The sequence below is a fragment of the Ctenopharyngodon idella genome, chromosome 5, assembly GCF_019924925.1.
Source record: "Ctenopharyngodon idella isolate HZGC_01 chromosome 5, HZGC01, whole genome shotgun sequence".
Classification (NCBI taxonomy): Eukaryota; Metazoa; Chordata; class Actinopteri; order Cypriniformes; family Xenocyprididae; genus Ctenopharyngodon; species Ctenopharyngodon idella.
Window position 1 is genome coordinate 34,047,416 of NC_067224.1, and position 18,509 is coordinate 34,065,924.

At 35.1% G+C, this 18,509-nt stretch overlaps 3 protein-coding genes across 5 annotated transcripts in view; all 3 read left to right on the forward strand.

Moving 5' to 3' along the window:
• The first annotated feature begins 486 nt into the window (after positions 1–486).
• On the forward strand, positions 487–6,250 carry poli (polymerase (DNA directed) iota). 3 transcript variants are annotated; one of them, XM_051892824.1, is made up of 10 exons: positions 487–707; positions 918–1,040; positions 1,317–1,481; positions 2,675–2,818; positions 3,048–3,281; positions 3,357–3,535; positions 3,850–3,941; positions 4,026–4,159; positions 4,324–4,523; positions 5,079–6,250. In XM_051892824.1, exons 1-10 carry the CDS (start codon positions 638–640, stop codon positions 5,892–5,894), a joined length of 2,157 nt encoding a protein of 718 aa, XP_051748784.1. In that variant the 5' UTR covers positions 487–637; the 3' UTR covers positions 5,895–6,250. The 3 variants fall into 3 exon arrangements, with proteins under 3 accessions (XP_051748784.1, XP_051748788.1, XP_051748785.1); XM_051892825.1 differs by lacking the exons at positions 487–707; positions 918–1,040 and having other exon boundaries at positions 1,355–1,481; positions 2,610–2,818; XM_051892828.1 differs by lacking the exons at positions 3,048–3,281; positions 3,357–3,535; positions 3,850–3,941; ... (1 more) ...; positions 4,324–4,523; positions 5,079–6,250 and having other exon boundaries at positions 2,610–2,791.
• A 388-nt stretch (positions 6,251–6,638) lies between these two features.
• Positions 6,639–12,169, forward strand: bri3bp (bri3 binding protein). Its single transcript, XM_051892830.1, has 3 exons — positions 6,639–6,990; positions 8,105–8,207; positions 8,361–12,169. The coding sequence occupies exons 1-3, from the start codon at positions 6,811–6,813 to the stop codon at positions 8,780–8,782; spliced, it is 705 nt and encodes a 234-aa protein (XP_051748790.1). The 5' UTR covers positions 6,639–6,810; the 3' UTR covers positions 8,783–12,169.
• A 3,636-nt stretch (positions 12,170–15,805) lies between these two features.
• The window catches only part of aacs (acetoacetyl-CoA synthetase), a 39,294-nt gene continuing 36,590 nt past the window's right edge, over positions 15,806–18,509 (forward strand). Inside the window, exons 1-2 of the mRNA XM_051892829.1 lie at positions 15,806–16,078; positions 17,348–17,451. Of these exons, the coding sequence (XP_051748789.1) occupies positions 15,946–16,078; positions 17,348–17,451 (237 nt within the window). The 5' untranslated portion in view covers positions 15,806–15,945. The remainder of the gene's footprint in view (positions 16,079–17,347; positions 17,452–18,509) is intronic.

Here is an 18,509-nt window from a genome sequence, read left to right on the forward strand (position 1 = left end):
AACATATCGAATTGATTACATGTTTATTTTATTTAAACATTTATTTTATTTAAAAGGTCTAATAAAAGGTAGCTAATGTCTACATTAACACCACTGTCTACTAAAAATAAATTATTATTTATATTTTGTGTAATATTATAGCATTTTTATTATGCGTTTGTATAGTATATATTATTATCATTACTATTATTACTATTATTACAGTTATTATTATATTACGTGGATAATTATAGTAACAGTTTAAACAGTTCCAAATATGCTTAAATATTCATTGTATTTTATTCAATTAATACGTTTTCAGAACATATTGAATTACATATTTATATTATGATTTGTTTCATTTCTGTTTTACACTCAACAGATAGCAATGCATACATTAATACCACTGGTTTACTGTCTAATTAATCGAAATTATTATTTATATTTTAGTTTGTATAATGTAATATTATTGTGTATTTTGCTCCAGACCTGTAGGTGGCAGTAAAATGGCAGCAAATGTTGCCCATGACTCACGAGTAGTGGGCTTGTGTTTTGATTTCGGTGGCGACGTGTTTTGCTGTTGTTGATTAAAAGTGTTGTTTTACTTTGTTTGTGCGTATCATTTACCCACATATCTGTCTCTTGCGTTGTAGTAAAGATGGACACGGACGAGGAGGGAGACAATAATGACTGGGATCGCAGCTTAGAGTCAGACATGCTGGAGACAGGTGGGTCCATAGCTGGACAACTATGTGAACTCCAGTATAAACATGTTAAAGTATTGCATGAATATTATACCCAATATTTACTCAAGGCACACATGCTTGCTTAGTCTAAATGCACAGTTCAATGTCTCATGACAGCTTTAGTTTGCTGTTAAGACTACTGCAATATGAATAGACTGCATCTAACTGTCCTTATGTGATTTATCTTTTCAGAGGGAAGTATCATTGACAGAGTTACTTCCATATCTCAAAGAGTGATTCTGCACTTTGACCTGGACTGTTTCTATGCACAAGTTGAGATGATACGAAATCCAGCCCTCCGAACCAAACCTCTTGGTAAAACACCACAGAGTGTAAACTTTAAAAATTGATTCACTAAATATAAGACATACAACAAATATGTCTTGGTGCAGTTACTGAGAAAATACAGACAAAAAAACATCAATGGTTCTGCAAAACAAATGCCATCAAATATATACAAATGTGCACAGTAAAGTAATAAAGAAATAAGTAAACTAACTACTAACTCATCAAAATACTCAAAACTCGTTCCTGTCCTTCTGACAAATGTAATGTCATACATGCCTCTGTCTACATCTTTGTTCTCTTTAGGGATACAGCAGAAGTACATTATTGTGACATGTAATTATGTGGCGAGAGAATGTGGCGTGACCAAGCTGATGTCAGTGACTGATGCAGTGGAGAAATGCCCAGAGCTGGTGCTAGTCAAAGGAGAAGATCTCACCCATTACAGAGAGATGTCCTACAAAGTCACCGGTAATTTATTATTATTATTTTTTTTTTTTTTACATATTTTATTATGTCTGTAAAGTGTATATATGTCTATATTGTATATCAATATGTATTATATGTAATTATAATAACAATATACTATTCTATAATTACATTTAAAGTATTTTTTTGCTTTATATCTACATAAATTACATTATTATTACAGCTTATTCACTATAGTTAAAAAAATGGTAATAAAATATGACAAGATCTCAGAGTTAAACTAATCTTAGAAAAAAATAATCTTAATTATGTCAGATTACACTTAAGCAAAACATGGTCAGGTCAAAGTGTCTGAATAATTTTTGGTTCCAAATTTTTATAAATGTTACTGGTAGTCCACTGTATGAAGAATTTTTGGGTATAATATGTCACAGTTTACTTTATTTTGCTATTCTCACTTACATAAATGAACCATAGTGTCCTGCACCCACTAGTAAAAATATATAAAAAATGTCTGAATAATTTTTGGTTTCACTGTATGCAATTATAATAACAATGAATATATTATACCATAATTAAATTTATTTTAAGTATTTATTTATTTATTTATTTATTTTTGCTTTATATTTGCTTATTTTATACACTACCAATCAAAAGTCTGGGGTCAGTAAGATTTTTTTTAATTTTTTTTTTTTTTTTTTAAGATTTTAAAAAAGAAATTAATACTTTTATTTAGCAAGGACTCACTAAATTGTTAAAAAATGACAGTAAAGACATTTGTAATGTTATAAAAGATTTCTATTTAATTGATAATAATAAATGTTTCTTAAATACCAAATCAGCATATTAGAATAATTTCTTAAGAATCAAATGACTCTAAAGACTGGAGTAATTATGCTGAAAATTCAGCTTTGCCAGCACAGGAACACATTCATTTTTAAAATATATATTAAAATAAAAAAAGCAGTTATTTTAAATTGTAATAATATTTCACAATATTACTGTTTTTACTGTAGTTTTGATTAAAAAATGCCACCTTGGTGAGCAGAAGAGACTTTTGTCAAAAACATCAAAAGTTTTACCCATCCCAAACTTTTGAACTGAAGTGTATATTTGCACAATGCTAAGTTAAATATCCATTTTTTATGAGTTTGTTTGATATGTATTAAGGTGTACAAGCCAAACCTCCCTGTTTGAACTGCCTATAAACCAGACATTGACTTTCTCTGCCCAAGACTTGCTGATGTCATACTGCCCTTTAGTGGAGAGATTGGGCTTTGATGAAAACTTCATGGACGTTACAGAAATGGTGGAGAGAAGACTAAAGGAGACCCGTATTTCAGATCTCTCCTTCAGTGGACACATATATAAACACGAATGTGAGTCAGAGCACTACTTCAAGCAAATACTAACAGTTTTAAAACCACTGGTTGTAGGCCATTGGTTACAATCTAGTCTAGTAGTTCAAATTTTGCAGTTTCAGACCCCATAAGTGGCAGTTAATGAATTGGAAGAATTCAGCATGCTCTTTTTCTTGTTGTTTTTCATGTTCAATGTGAGAATTGCTAGAGATTTCTGGTCATTATAAATGATGATGCTCATCTTTAGGTGTGGCAGTTGATGAGGAAAACGCCCGTCTGGCTGTCGGCTCTGTGATAGCAGCTGAGATGAGAAAAGCCATCTTCAGCATGCTGGGACTAACGGGCTGTGCTGGCATCGCTAGCAACAAACTCTTGGCCAAGCTGGTGTCAGGCACCTTTAAACCCAACCAGCAAACCGCCCTCCTGCCGTACAGCACTGCTGAGCTCATGAGCAGCCTTACAGGACTAATCAGAGTGCCTGGTAAGATGACACATAAGCTTATCCATCGCATGCCATATACTGTTTATATTCTGTAAACATTGGCTGTGTTTAAAGGGATTGGTTACAAGACACGTGAGAAGCTAAAGGCTCTGGGTCTGGTCAGTGTGAGAGATCTACAGTTATGTCCTCTGCCTGACCTGGTGAAAGAGTTTGGTGAAGTGACCGCTAAAAGGATTCAAAACCTCGCCTGTGGCATCGATGAGTCTCCAGTCACGCCGGCAGGTCCTCCTCAGGTATTCTCCATTATTATAGATCGTTCAGGTATAGATTCAACAGAATGGAGTTCTTGATCGTGCAACTTTATCTTCTGAGGGTGTTATTATATATTGGATTATACATTTTACATGTAATCATTTAGCAGACACTTTTATCCTCAATTTATTATACAATTTTTACAATACAGTCTTACAGACCCCTTTGAACGATAGTGTATATATCCAAATATTTGTGAACCTTAACCATTTTTACAAACTCTGATTCCCAAACAATGCAAGTATGATGCTGCACGAATGCTAAAATCATCTGTAAAGTAAATTATATATTTCAGTCTCTCAGCGACGAGGACTCGTTCAAGAAAATTTCAACATTAGAGGAAGTTGTGAAGAAAACTGAGGAACTACTCACCAGCCTGACTGAGAGGTGAATATTATATTGTAAACTAAAACACAATAGACTTTTGTTTGGCATGTCTGTAGTTTGTTTCTCTGTTTGAAATCTCTTTAGGATGCACAAAGACGGCAGGCAGCCGCACACATTCAGGCTAACAATTCGCCGATACACAGTCACTAATCGCTGGTTCAGTCGAGAGAGCCGACAGTGTCCAATACCCAACCACATCGGGCTCAAGATCACATGTGGTACAGTTCTGCTCTTTTGCAACTGTATAATGCCTTTACTGTATGTACACAAATTATTTCACAATTCAAACAAATTGCAATAAACTGCAGTGAGATGATTGTGACTACACCTGATTTTTTGTTGTGCTGTACTGTTATTCATATTTACGTTTTTTTTATCTTAGGAAACAGCGAGGCTGTGCCCCAGTTACTGTCATTGTCAGTGAAGCTCTTTCATAAAATGGTGGACACACGTGAACCGTTCCATCTGACCCTGCTGAATGTGTGTTTTAGTAACCTGCAGGCTAAAAGCTCCAGCAAGAGCTCCATCGCCTCTTTCTTCACACAGAAATCTCCTTCAACACAAATGACATCTCAACAGCAGGTCAGCACATATTAGACCTCATTTTAGAGTTATTAGTTCTAATAAAACATAATAAATATCTGCATTTTTAACTATAAAATACAAAAAGTCTCACTGGCTTCATTTTTCAGCAAAACTTATGCTAGTGCTTTCTGTTTTTCCAAATCCATCTCTGAACTTTAATGGGGCTTTATGAGTTTTAGAGATCTTAATAACTTTGATAAAAGCTTATTAGGGACTATTTTTAATGATTCTGTTCACCTTTTATTTTATATATATTTATATGAAAATATACACTACTGTTCCAAAGTTTGGGGTCAGTAATATATATTTTTTAATGTTTTTGAAGTCTTTTATGCTAACCAAGGCTGCATTTATTTGATAATTACTGTCTTTAATAACTCACCCCAAAATTTTAAACGATAGTGTGTTTTTTATATTTATCTATTAATGAATAACTTACAGTTGAAGAGGTCTTGCTAACTGACAACTACGTATTACACTTTTTATATGCTAATTTAAGTCAGCAATAACTTAAAAAACAGCAAAAGTTAACAGAATGTCTTTTGCATTCAGGTGGAACCCGATCTCTGTGAGTCTGTTGCAAATTCCCAGTTTTCTCAGGCAGATGTTTTACATAAAGAAGATAAAACATGGAACAGCATGAAACCAATAAAACACACGTCCATATCTCCAACCCAAGAATCACAATCACAGCCACCTGTAATCAACCCCAAATCTCCCAGGCAGCCTGTTTTTGAGCACTCACGAGTTACAAACATAAACCTTAGAGAGTCTTGCATGAGCAACGTTCCAGAGGAGACAATGTGTTCCAAGCTTCCGCCAGGTGTTGATCCGGAAGTATTCAAACTCCTTCCTGAACACATTCAGATGGAGCTGATTTCCAGTTTTCAAAATGAAAACTCTGCACAGCTTATTTACAGACCCGCTGACACATCTTCCGAAGATGTTGACCCAGCAGATCATTTCACGTTGGCCTTTAACCAACCAAGAACACCGGAGCCCTGTGAGTCAACACTGAATTATAGCAGAAATTCTGCTTCTCATAACCATAACCTCATCAAGACCTTGCCATCTGCTCAGTCCACCATTGAATTACATTCTGGGCTCATCAAAGACACAGAAAGTCATGATACCCCACCCACCACTGAAGCACCACAGTCAGATATCCCTGCAAATGTGGACCCTTATGTATTCTCACAACTTCCTGCTGATGTGCAAAGGGAGTTACTGACAGAGTGGAAACAGCAGAGACCGGTCCTCAAAATCCCATCCAAACACTCGCATAAAACCTCCAATGCCAGAGACAAGAAGAATGCTGCTAAAGGCAGCCAGTGTAACAACATACTGAAATACTTCAAACCCAACTGAGGACAGAAACACCTTAAGTGTTGTTTATAAAATCTTTTTTTTTTTTTTATAAATGTTTAAAAAAAGTATGTAAACCATATCTTTGTAATCAATAGTACAGAAATATGTAAATTCTGTCATGATTTGCTCACCCTCATGACAAACCTGTATGACTTACTCCCAGGGGATGCTGGGAAACAAGGTCATCCTGGCTTGGATTAATTAGGGTGAGTAAATCATGACAGAATTTTCATTTTTCTGTGAACCATTTTGATAAATTCATTGTATACACAAGAGCAGAACAGCTTGTTTACATATAAAATAAACTTATTACAAATAAATGCTTTTATTATATTAAAATACTCTACTGTTCAAAAGTTTGGGTTCGGTAATGTTTTAATGTTAATGTCTCTTATTCACACCAAGGCTGTATTTATTTGATCGAAAAAATAATAATAATAATCATATTTTAAAATATTATTACAATTTAACATAGTTTTTAAAATTGGGAACCTTGAAAAATGAAAACGGTTTCTCAGAACCTTCTTATGTTACATCATTTTGAAAAACCGTATCCTTTTTTGCATTCATGGTTTTTATGAAGCTTTCAGTTTTATTCTACTTTTTTATTTTGGGTAGAAGTCTTACAAAAAAAAACAGTGGTTTAAATTTTAAACCGTCATTGCAGAAAAATAAATAAATATTGCATAATTAGCTCAATTTTGAGACCTTTATTTTAAAAAATATATATTCTGCTTCCGGCGCTGTAGTTGGTCTCGCGCCCCTTTCTCCTCCGTCTCTCCGCCGCATCACCTTCCGGGACACCACACCACACCACACCACACCACTATATTCAGTATATTATAAGCTCTGTCTGACCGCTTCCATCCAGCATTTTCTCCATTGCACATCACCGTTATTCAGGTCGACTTTCAGAATGAAAGGAGCGAAATTAGCCGTGGTTTTGAGCCTGTTTTTGGCCTTCGTCCTGCTGACTGAGGCTGCGCGAAGCAAGAGAGACTCGAGCAGCCAGAACAGCTTCAGGAGGGCGGCAAGCGGCTTCTACCAAACCCTCAGCAATATCTTCGGAGAGGAAAACATCAGAACGCTGCACAAGGTACATATTAGATCATGCGAAATTGTCATGCTAGTGCATCATTTTGTTTGCAGGTGCGTTAGATTAGAGCATACCGAAATCACCAGCTGTCAATGTCCGTGTTTCAAAACCTAGTGAGCTAGAGACCTAGAGAACATTCTATATAAGGGCATCGGTTTATGTAGGTCTCTTAGCATGTATCGCTTTCTAATAATAACAACTGAATAATAAATAAGTGATTGTCCAATATTATATAATACCCGGTCAATAATAATTATAATTAATAAATTTGAATTGAAATGCTTATGGGCAATAAATAATTTAAAAATTGTGTGTGTATATGTGTGTGTGTAATATATATATATATATATAATTCTTCATACAGTGGACTATAATTATTCAGACACTTTGACCTGATTATGGTTTGCTCAAGTGTTATCAGACATAGTTAAGATTAATGTTTTCTGGCACAGTTTAACTCTGAGATCTTGTAATATTTTTTTACCATTTTTTTCAACTATAGTGTATGAATTGTATTAATGAATGAAATGTTCAAGGTCTGAATAAATTTTGGTTTGACTGTTTATATGACCATTGTTAACCATTTGAATAGACAATTATGGGCTGTTGAGAATGCTGTCTAGAGTGTTATAATGTTTGTTAATGATAATTTAAAATTCATCTTTTTGAAGTTTATTATAGGCAAATGTGACATAAATGACTATACTATAAATAGATTTAAAATTCTTTAACTTGTAGTTTTGTACATATTTGCAGATACAGGATCATTTATCAGTTGTGCTTTACTAAATGGCCATAATTAAAAATGCAGTGATAGTTACAGGTTTCAAATTTATTATTCTTTCTAAAAATTCAACAGAAAAATATAAGAAAACAAAGCCTATATTTAAGACCATTACAGTTTAGTTGCATTGTCACATTATTTTCATGACAATTAAGCACACTTCACCCCTTATTCTATTTACTATAATGGAAAATTACAGTATTCTTATTAATGTAAAGCAAATTAATATAGAAAAATCAGGCGATTTTCTTCTGTGACCCGTATATGTTTTATGATATTAAATCATATGATATTAAATTTCTGATATTATGAATTTTTTTTTTTTTGCAGTTCTTCTCAAAAACTACAGAGAGGTTTGTTCATGGAGTCGATTCATTTTTGGACACTTTGTGGAAACTCTGGGTGGATCTGCTTGATGTTATGGGCATTGACTGTAAGTCTGGATCACACTTCCTACATTCATGTCATATGTCTCCAATATCATATCGTCACTGTTTTGTGTATGATGCAAAAATCACGTCCTAAATTTCTCTCCCTTCTCTCTTTGCTTCTATTTTCATCTGTCTGTTTTCTTCTGTCTCCTCAGCCTCTAATCTGACTCACTACTTCAGCCCATCATCCGTGTCCAGTTCTCCTGCTCGCGCTCTCCTCCTGGTGGCAGCCTTGCTGGTGGCTTACTGGTTCCTGTCCTTGTTCCTGAGTGGCTTCTTTTACATCCTCCATGCGGTATTCGGCCGTTTCTTCTGGCTGGCCCGCGTAGCACTTTTCGCCCTCTCGTGCCTGTACATTCTGCAGAAATTTGAGGGCGACCCAGAGAAGGCAGTGCTGCCGCTGTGCTTCATCATGGCTGTGTACTTCATGACGGGACCAGTGGGAGCACACTGGCGGAAAGGAGGCGGACCTGGAACTCTGGAGGAGAAGATCGACCAGCTTGACACCCAGATCCGCCTCCTCAACATCCGCTTGAGCAGAGTGATTGAAAACCTAGAGCGCTCCAGTGACCAATGAAGTTTTTCCCCCCAGGCTAAGGGTTAGAGCTTGGGTTTGTGGGATGGTATGAGAAGAAAAAAGGTTGTTTTTTATTGTTTTGTTTTTTTTTTGTCCCCTTTTTCTCAGGATGTCCCAACATTTTAGTCAGGCAAGAATTGTATGTGACATATTGTATGGAAATTTGATAAATTCTCCAGTTGATGTACCGAAATGAATCCATTATGTTCGCCCTATTGTCGTAGAATGTATTATCAGTGTCCATTTATACTGTAGCCGCCCATTTTTGAGTAAATATCAGGAGTTTTTGTATACTGTGGGTCTGTGTGTGTCTGCAAGCCTTGAGTTGAGTGTGTTGTTCCATTGCGCAGTGTTAGGCCTTTTACATAAGCTTTGTTTGGGCAATTTCTGTAAGTGTGTGTGTTATTTATGAATCAGGAAGGCAATGCAATCGAGAGTTGATTTCGAAACACTCAAAGTGTGAAGGATAGTCAGTATCACTGTATTTTTTTCATCTCTCTTTTATCTCTTCTTGAGGTCACCAGAGGTTACTCTGAGTTCAGGACCGATCGGCACTATCAGGGATCGAGATGTATGTGGAAATTGCTTTCAGAAAGCAGCTAGTCACCAGATTCATGAGGATATCTGACCAGTGTTCCTGGCAGCAAAATAACAGTGCTGCAATCTACACCAGTATCTCTGTCCAACTTCAGCTAAGAGAGAGAGATGTGCTTAAGATAAGTACGTACAGGGTAAAACCTGGTCATGCACTTTGTTCTCAGCATGAGATCATTTTATCAGTTGTATGTACCATTTTAATATGGGGATTGATTGAATAGCGTTTTAATCCCACTACATATTAGTGCTGCTTAGTGAATCATTTTTAAGAAAGTGGCCTATATGGTTTCGTCCACAGTGGCATTTTGTCTAGTTGAAATGTCTGTGCTAACTAATTGAACCTGTGTCCTATCTTCTCTGTTGCCTCTCATTCACTCTCATTCCTTTCTGCTCTTGCAGTGCATTTATTCCACTTTTTTTTTTATTTGTTTAATTTGATTTTTTTATTCCACTTTTTTGATTTGTCAGGTTTTTCTGCACTCTGCTAAAGCTTTGTAGCTAAAACCAATTTGCATGTTTTTTTAATATAATTTGAACATTTAATCTCTGCTTCATAGCTAAAAATTACTGTGATTTAACTTTTTATATGAAATTATTTTTAAGAGAATTTATGAATGGTCAGTGTTAAAGTATATTTTCATTCCATAATACACCTGTTTTTTTTTTTTGTTTTTTTTTTACACAATTAGAATTGCTGTTTTTAAAGTAAATACACTTTGGTTCAAAAGTTTGGAGTCAGTAAGATTTTTTGTTGTTGTTGTTGTAAGAAATGATTACTTTTATTCAGAAAGGATGCATTCAATTGTATTAGGGATGCACCGATATGAAAAATTTTGGCCGACACCAATAACCAATAATTCTTTATATTTGAAAGCCGATAACCGATATGTTGGCCGATAAATTTAATTCAAAATTTTTATAGAATTTGAGAGATTACAAAAACAAAAGTCTCAACATTAAAAGCCATGTCCCAAGCACACAATTATAATGTTCTCATTATATCATTATTCATGAAGCCTATATTACAGATTTGCGCTGTACGTTGTACTTAACTGTACTTTCCTTTTTGAAGTAATTTCAATCATATTTCAAGCAATTCAAAAGCATAATGGCGGACAGTGCGCATCTGAAGTGTCTCAGCTGAAGGAAATAATCCATTATTTATCGGATTTAATATATCGGCCAAGTTTTCTTATTGGGCCGATAATGATAACATTAAAAATGAACATATACCGATATGGTGGCCGATATATTGAGCATCCCTAAATTGTATAAAATTGTTGAATGCTGTTCATTTGAACTTTCTGTTCATCAAAGGATGCTGAAAAAATGTATACCAGTTTCCACAAAAATATTAAGCAGCACAATTGTTTTCAACATTGATAATAATAGGAAATGTTTCCTGAGCACCAAATCAGCATGATTTCTGGAGGATCATGTGACATTAAAGACTGGAGAAAATTTAGCTTTGCCATCACAGGAAATTACATTTTAAAATATGTTAAAATGGAAAGTTTTTTATTGAAATAATATTTCACATTATTTGTTTAGACAGTATTTTTGGTCAAATAAATGCAATTAAAAAAAAATAAATAAAAAAAAATAAAAAATTAACAACCCCAAACTTTTGAACGGTAGTAGTGGTGGTGGTGGTGTTTTTTTTTTTTTTAACTAAGAACATTTTGTTTTTTGTGTGTATCATATTGTAAAAGTGTTTATTTTCAAATCAATGTTATCATTTTTTTTTTTTTTGTTAATTTCTGATGCAGCTAAATTATCATTTTTATATTAATGTATTTGTCTCCAGCCTATTACTTTGAATTCATGACAGCTTTAAAATAAGTTTTGTGGCTTTTTGTCCCTGTGTCAGCATTGATGCCATCTTAACTCTTTTTAAACATTGACAAAATTCACTTTTAACAGAAACACACATTCAAAATGTATAGGCCAAAAATATTCATGACTCATCTGCACTTCACTGATTTTAGATCTACTGTACTGTAACTCAAGCCTACTGGAAATCAGTGCATGTACCATTATCAAGAAGGCCCTTTTATCCTGTATGAATGTGTGAAGGATGTTATCTAGTTTATAAATCCTACAAAATAAGCACCAGCTTTTAAGGAATCTCCAAATAGCAAACACAAGTGTAATTGCAATGTACCAGCATTGTTGTAAAAGTACTGGGGACAACTAAGTATAATCACACATATACATGTTTCAGCAAACACTCATATATTTAAAATAGTCATGTGTACTTTGCATATCTGTGAACGAGAAGCCACAGTAATATACCATGGAAAATAAGTTTTATTGTTTGCTGTGATGTCAAGCGTATGCCATGCAGTGTAAATGTGCTGAGTTTACTTGTAGAAATGTGTATGATGGACATTTTACTACCCACACTGTGTTTCATAATTCATGTTAAGTCCTACATTTATTTGTGGAATAGTATGTATTTTGTTGTTACATCAAACATAAGGGAGATGTACTGACTCAATAACTGCAAAGACCCAGTTCTCTCTCACACTGTCTCTCCTGTTGACTGCGCCAGTGCCAATTGTGTGTTGAGGTTTTTGCGTCATTAACTGATTTGTATTAGAAAGCACTGAATCAGGTTTGCTTTTTGTACTGTATAATTTTTCATAAGAGTTGTTCACCTGCAATGTTGCTTGCTGTGGTATTATTTGCGCTGTCTGTAACATATTTTTGTTTATGAAACTTAAATGATTTTCTCTAAGATTAAACGATGGTCCAAAAATGATTTAATAAACGTAGTATACAATTTGACCAACAAGTCTGGGGAGTTCTTTTTTTTATATTTGAAGATATTGACAATAATAGCAGCATCATTTATATTTGCTCACACTACAGTTTTGAGCTTTTTGAACGTTTATGAAGAAGTTGCTTCACCTCATAATTTGAATTTAGGAGGTTATGTGTGATGCAACAGATACTTGCTTCATTTGTCTGTTCCAATAGCCTCATATGAACTCTCTAAAGCTCTAGTAAGTGCCTGGAGGGTTAAATCATGTCTGGTCTGACACAATGAAGAGTTTAAGCAGACATCCTAAAGGTGCATGTGCAGTTCGGATGTTAAGGAGTTCTGTTTGCTTTGCAAAAACGGTTTGTGAGACAATCAGTGATGCTGAAGTCCGTCCACCCGATCAAATGCACAAATGAACATTAACTCGTTGATAACCCAGAGGTGAAAGCTTGTGACGTTAGCTATACTTGGCATTTGATTTTGCTATCCTCGTGCAATTTAACATACTGTACATTGAAACTCACTCAGGTGAACGTTCCTAAAAATTCTCTAATTTTTTTCCTCCCTTTTTCAGCTTACATGGTCATAGACACTCTGGATTTTCTTGCATATTGTTTCATTTTGTTCAGCCAGATGCATCTCTTGTATCCCTGTGAGGGCTGATCCAAATGCTGTCTAAAAGGCTTATGTAATATATAATGATCAAAAGCAGGACTGTGCCTTTGAGACACCCATACTTGACTTGTATGTAATGTTGTGCATGGTTGCTTTTTTATTTGTTGTGCCCAGAGGGTGCAGACATGACCCCATTCCCATTCATTTTATGAAATCACATTCTTAAAGGGATAATTAACAAAAATGAAAATTCTGTCATCGTTTACTCACCCTCAAGTTGTTCCAAACCTGCATACATTTCTTTTTTCTGCTGAACACAAAGGAAGATATTTGGAAGAATGTTTGTAACCAAGCAGATCTCGCCGCCCATTGACTACCATAGTATTCCGAGATCTGCTTGGTTACAAACTAGGGTGACCAGACGTCCCGTTTTTCCCGGGACAGTCCCGTATTTCAGCTGTATTTTAGTGTCCCGACTTATTTGGAAAAAAAACATGTTTTGTCCCGTATTTCATCTTTCCTAAAATTTCATTATGACTAGCTGATCATAGAAGTAGTAGTAGTGTTCTGTCACGCGAGAACAGTCCAATCAATTCGTCGTAGAACAAAATAACCATCTAATCACAATTCGTTATTGATTAACTTGCCATTAGTGAAGGCGGGATAGGCAGAATATCGCTGAATGACACACACCAGAAGCGCGCTCTTTCTCGCGCGCGCTCTCTCTTTCCTTCCTTGCACGCGATCCCAGTTATCTCAGACAGCGCGCGATCAGTTCTCTATGCGCCTGAATGGTCAAATGCACATATAGTTGTCAAAATGTCCATCGTGTGGAGTATCTCACGTAAATACAGTCGGTTATGGCTTAAGTGGACGTAAACAGGTAGGTGAAAACCGGATATGTGTCAGTATTACGTCCATGAATTCGGTCTTAAAGGGACAGTAGCCTAATTAAATATTTGTCTGTCAATAATATTAATCATACAACAAAAGATTTTTAATAAATGTATACATGTTAAATAAACCTACTGTATCTGAAAAACAAGTTTATTTAATTTGTATCTCTATTGTATTTGTCGTATTGTTTGTAATTTGTTTGTAAATTTCTTTGAGAGATATATATATATATATATATATATATATAATGAAATAAAATTTCTTATATCATGGTCATGTTGCCTACCTCACCCGTCCCTTATTCCACCATGAGAAATCTGGTCACCCTATTACAAACATTCTTCCAAATATCTTCCTTTGTGTACAGCATGTGGACTCCTTTTCAGTCTTACTAAGATAGATAGATAGATAGATAGATAGATAGATAGAGGAACAAAAGCAATTTCAATGAAATTAAGCACATTACATGATTTCTTCAAGTTTCATCACAAAACAAGCAACAGACTTTTTGTTGCTTCTAAATGTAAATCAGCCAAGTTTACATTGTCAATCTGTGGAGCAACTCCTATTTCCCAAATGTTATATAAATAATGATGAAATTGGCCTTGACAACCATTGACTCTGCAACAGTAGGCTATTCAGCAGGTCTTTATATACTATAATACCTTCCTTTGGTGCTAAAATGTTTAGAAAAATAAACAGACTGCATAAAATTCAAACAAAATGTATGGAAAATATAGTACAGAGACACCTTTCACGTAATGTTTTCCTTTCCTCATCAGGTCATGTTGCAGGCAGGCTGCAGGCTCTGGATTGGGCACACCTCTATATGATCCCTTCTTTTATTGGCTGAGCGCTTCTGTGGGCCGAAATGGCGGAACGGCTGTGTGACTTCTGATTGGTTCCCTTCTCCGTCTGTCCATGTTGCTTTCGCTCGTGCTGCGGTCTCGGCTGATGTGAGGCCAGCTTTAGGAGCCAATGGAATTAAAGAAATGCTAATTGCGGGGCAGTCAGATATTCCTCCGCCAAAGCCTGACAAGTAATGCTTTATCTAAGTCAGTGGTCAAGTATTTTATATTCTATTTTGACAAGATATATTGTAACACTTTAGAGGCGGTCAGAATTTTAAAATTGAAACTATACATATTTCATATCATTAGGCCTATCGTTAAATATAGTTTAATCACGGTAAAATCTGAGATTCAAATAACTGACTGAAGACTTATTTATGATCCATTGTTTTTTTTTTTTTTTTTTTTTTTTTTTTTATGACCCGTATCAGTTGACAGCACTTCATCGCTTTATGAAGTTTCATAAAAAAAGCCTTGATGCCCCATCCGTGAACAAATCGTTCTTTTGAGTCGAATCTTTTCAATCAAACAGTTGAAACGGTTCACAAACACCGCTCTGAATGATTCGTTTAAAAAAGGGACTGAATCTATATATTTTTCTTTACTGATTTTCTTGCTGTTATTATTATTATTTTGTATTATTGTTATTTTTATTTAATTGTTGTGTGTTTTGTTACTGAATAAAGCATTTAAAAAAGGGACTGAATCTGTCTGAACGGTAATCGAGTCAGTGAGTCAGATTACTGCAACAAAGTGAACTGGGACACATTAAATGACAACAAACACTCTATTGCTATTCGAATGGATAGTAAAGGATTGCTATTTAATTATTTAAAATTAATTTTAAAACGTTGTATAGAGATTATGTGCTCATACGTGTTTGTTTAAACGTTTAACAGCAAGTCACAACGGGATGTCAGGGACGAAGATGTGACGTTTTGTTGTCATGACGTCGATAAATAAACTGGTTCTCAGAAATGAACTGTTCGAAAGAACCGATTAGCATAAATAAGTCGGACTTCCTTCTCACCACTATCTGATAGATGAAACAGATACGAGATACCTCTTACATATGCAAACGCTGGTCTTAATTAAATATGCAATCTTAATGAAATATTTATTAATAAATAAACACTAAATTGTTCCTGAATCATCAACAATTTTGTGTGTGTGTGTGTGTGTGTGTGTGTGTGTGTGTAAAAACCTAAGTACTACATGAGCAGCGGAAGAACATGTGGAGATTGGCAGGGTGGTGTGCGGTTACGCGGTAGGCGGAGCTTCCGCGGGTTGATTATGTGCGGCTGACGCTCGGAAATGACCCATGTGTCTGAGTTGCACCAATACACGATCACCGAATCGGCTCGTCCAACTCCAGTAGTGCATTTCTTCCAGTCTTTATAGGTTATTCACGACATACCGGCGCGTGTCATCCGATCATGTCTAAAGACACGGAGGCCAACAGCGAGGAGATTATGGAGTCGAAGGTGCTCTGGTACCCGGACTCTAAACGAAACACACAGATGGACCGATTCCGGACTCAAGTGAACCGGGACTTCGGGTTGAATCTGGGTAAGTAGAGCCAGGCAGGGCTACAATGAAGGCAGACAAGTATGTCAGCTAACAACACGCCCCTATTCTACAGGAAAACAAAACATAGTACTGTGGTGTAGTGTTAATCCCATTACTAGCTCATCCTGGGATTGTCATGGGTTATGTCATGACCACATTTGTGCAAAAACAGGTACTTTAACCATGCTTTCAAATGCAATTTTTGGCCCATTAAATTTTCTCAAGGATCCATTTTGTGTCTTTAACTCTTTCAATTGCTTAGCAAGGGGTGTCTGGCCACATATTAGCTACTGGTCTATCATGTATGTTATACTGCTTCTCTCTGCATTGCATGTATAGACATTATGAGTTGTAAAACCAGTATTTCAGACCCGACATGGAATAGCTCTGATTGGCTGTCACACCAGTAAATGTTTTCATAATGTCATCATGTATATGCATCTCAGCACGTATGACATAATTTTCATCTATGACAAACTGCTTTAAAATTTATTCTCTAAAACTAACTACTATCTGTTTGTATGTTTCTAGTACTCATTACTGTATTATACTATAGTATATTTTTCCATTTCACCAATTACTATTCATAAGGTATAGTTCATATTCATTATTCCTGACATACTAGTACTTAATCATTTGCTACTAGTACCCCAATAGTGTCAAGAAGTTATAGACATCTGTGGTTTAGATAGCAACTATTCATTTCGACTAGTATGCATTTATAGGCAAATGAAAAATATTACTAGTAAGATTAAAAATGTTTCAGTAACATTTTCACCCAGTAGTACTGATAGTGGTGAAACTGGAATTGACACTAGTAAATATTTGAAAAATGTAATATTTTAAGAATTTCAACCACAACGGTTGATTACTAATCTGACTATTGCGTGGACATGTCCCTTTTAAAGTATATACTTATTTAAAGGGAACATGTCCATGCAGTATTCAGATTAGTAGTCAACTGTTGCTGTTTTTTTTCAATAATTAATTCTTAAATTATTACATTTTGCCCTCTATTTTTTAATTATTTGCAACTATTCAATTAATCCTGGAAAAAAAATGGAATTGATACAAGTTAAATAGTCAAAAATAACTAAAAATAGGGGGTCAAATGTAATAATTTAGGAATTAGCCATTGAAAAACCCTTAACGGTTGACTACATATCTGAATATTGCAAGTCCTGATTTGTATCATCTCTGAACTAAATTAAATAATGGCATGTATTATGTCTAATGGTACCTTCAATAAATGTCTGTTTTATTTTGAAGCTAACTATAATGACCTGTATCAGTGGTCTGTGGACAGTTATCCGGAGTTCTGGGCGAAGGTTTGGACATTCTGTGGCATCACCTGCTCAAAGATGTATGAGGAGGTTGGTTTCTTTTTGCTTCTTTTTGGCCTTCTTTATATATACTGTATTAATCAACTTTTTCAGGTTTAAATATACAGGCATTTAAAAGGGTTTTATGTTTTTGTTTTTCATTTCCTGATGTGTAATGAGTCACCCAGTTTTGCATTGCCAAAAAATGATGTCACTGTGACAAAGAATAGTGTGAACCTTAACTAATGGTACGTTCACACCAGACACGAATGAAGCGTTAAGCGCGAGTGATTTACATGTTAAGTCAATGCAAAGACGCGAATAGACATCCTGCGGCGTAAGAAATTTGATGATATAGTTGTCATCTTGTGTTAGTTTTCAGTATTGTTTATGTGGAGGCATACATGCAATATTTGCCATAGATGATGGACAAATTCATTAGTCACATATGAATCATATAATTTAATCCTAACTAGTAAACATTTATGAATTTATTACCATTTAGTCCTACTGTCTGAACTACTGCTGAGAATATTTAATGCTTATATCATATCTCTGGCGGAGAGGGTGTGTTATGGCTTTTCTGTCTAATAGAGCTAGAAAGGAGTGTCATATGATAAAACATAATAAAATATCAGTCCGTCTATATATGGCTTTCTATATACAACCTTCTTATCCATTTTATTTTTACTGCATGCTCTCTGTTGATTATTTGCTGACTCAGAGTTTGTTTTATTATTTGATTTTATCACAACGAATTGTAGCATGTTTGTGTAGTTAAAGAAATAGCTCACCCAAAAATGATAATTATCTCATAATTTACTCACCCTCAAGCCATCTTAGGTGTATATGACTTTCTTCTTTCAGCAGAACACAATCAGAGTTGTATTAAATAATATTCTGCCTCTTCCCAGCTTTGTAATGGCATTGAATTGCGCCTTTTGAAGCTCCAAAAAGCGCATCTATCCATCATAAAAGTAATCCATACGACTCCAGTGGGTTAATAAATGCTTTCTGAAGCGGAGCAATGCGTTTTTGAAAGAAAAATTTCCTTATTTAAAACTTTATAAACTATAATCACTGGCTTCCGGCAATGGCCTTATTATGAG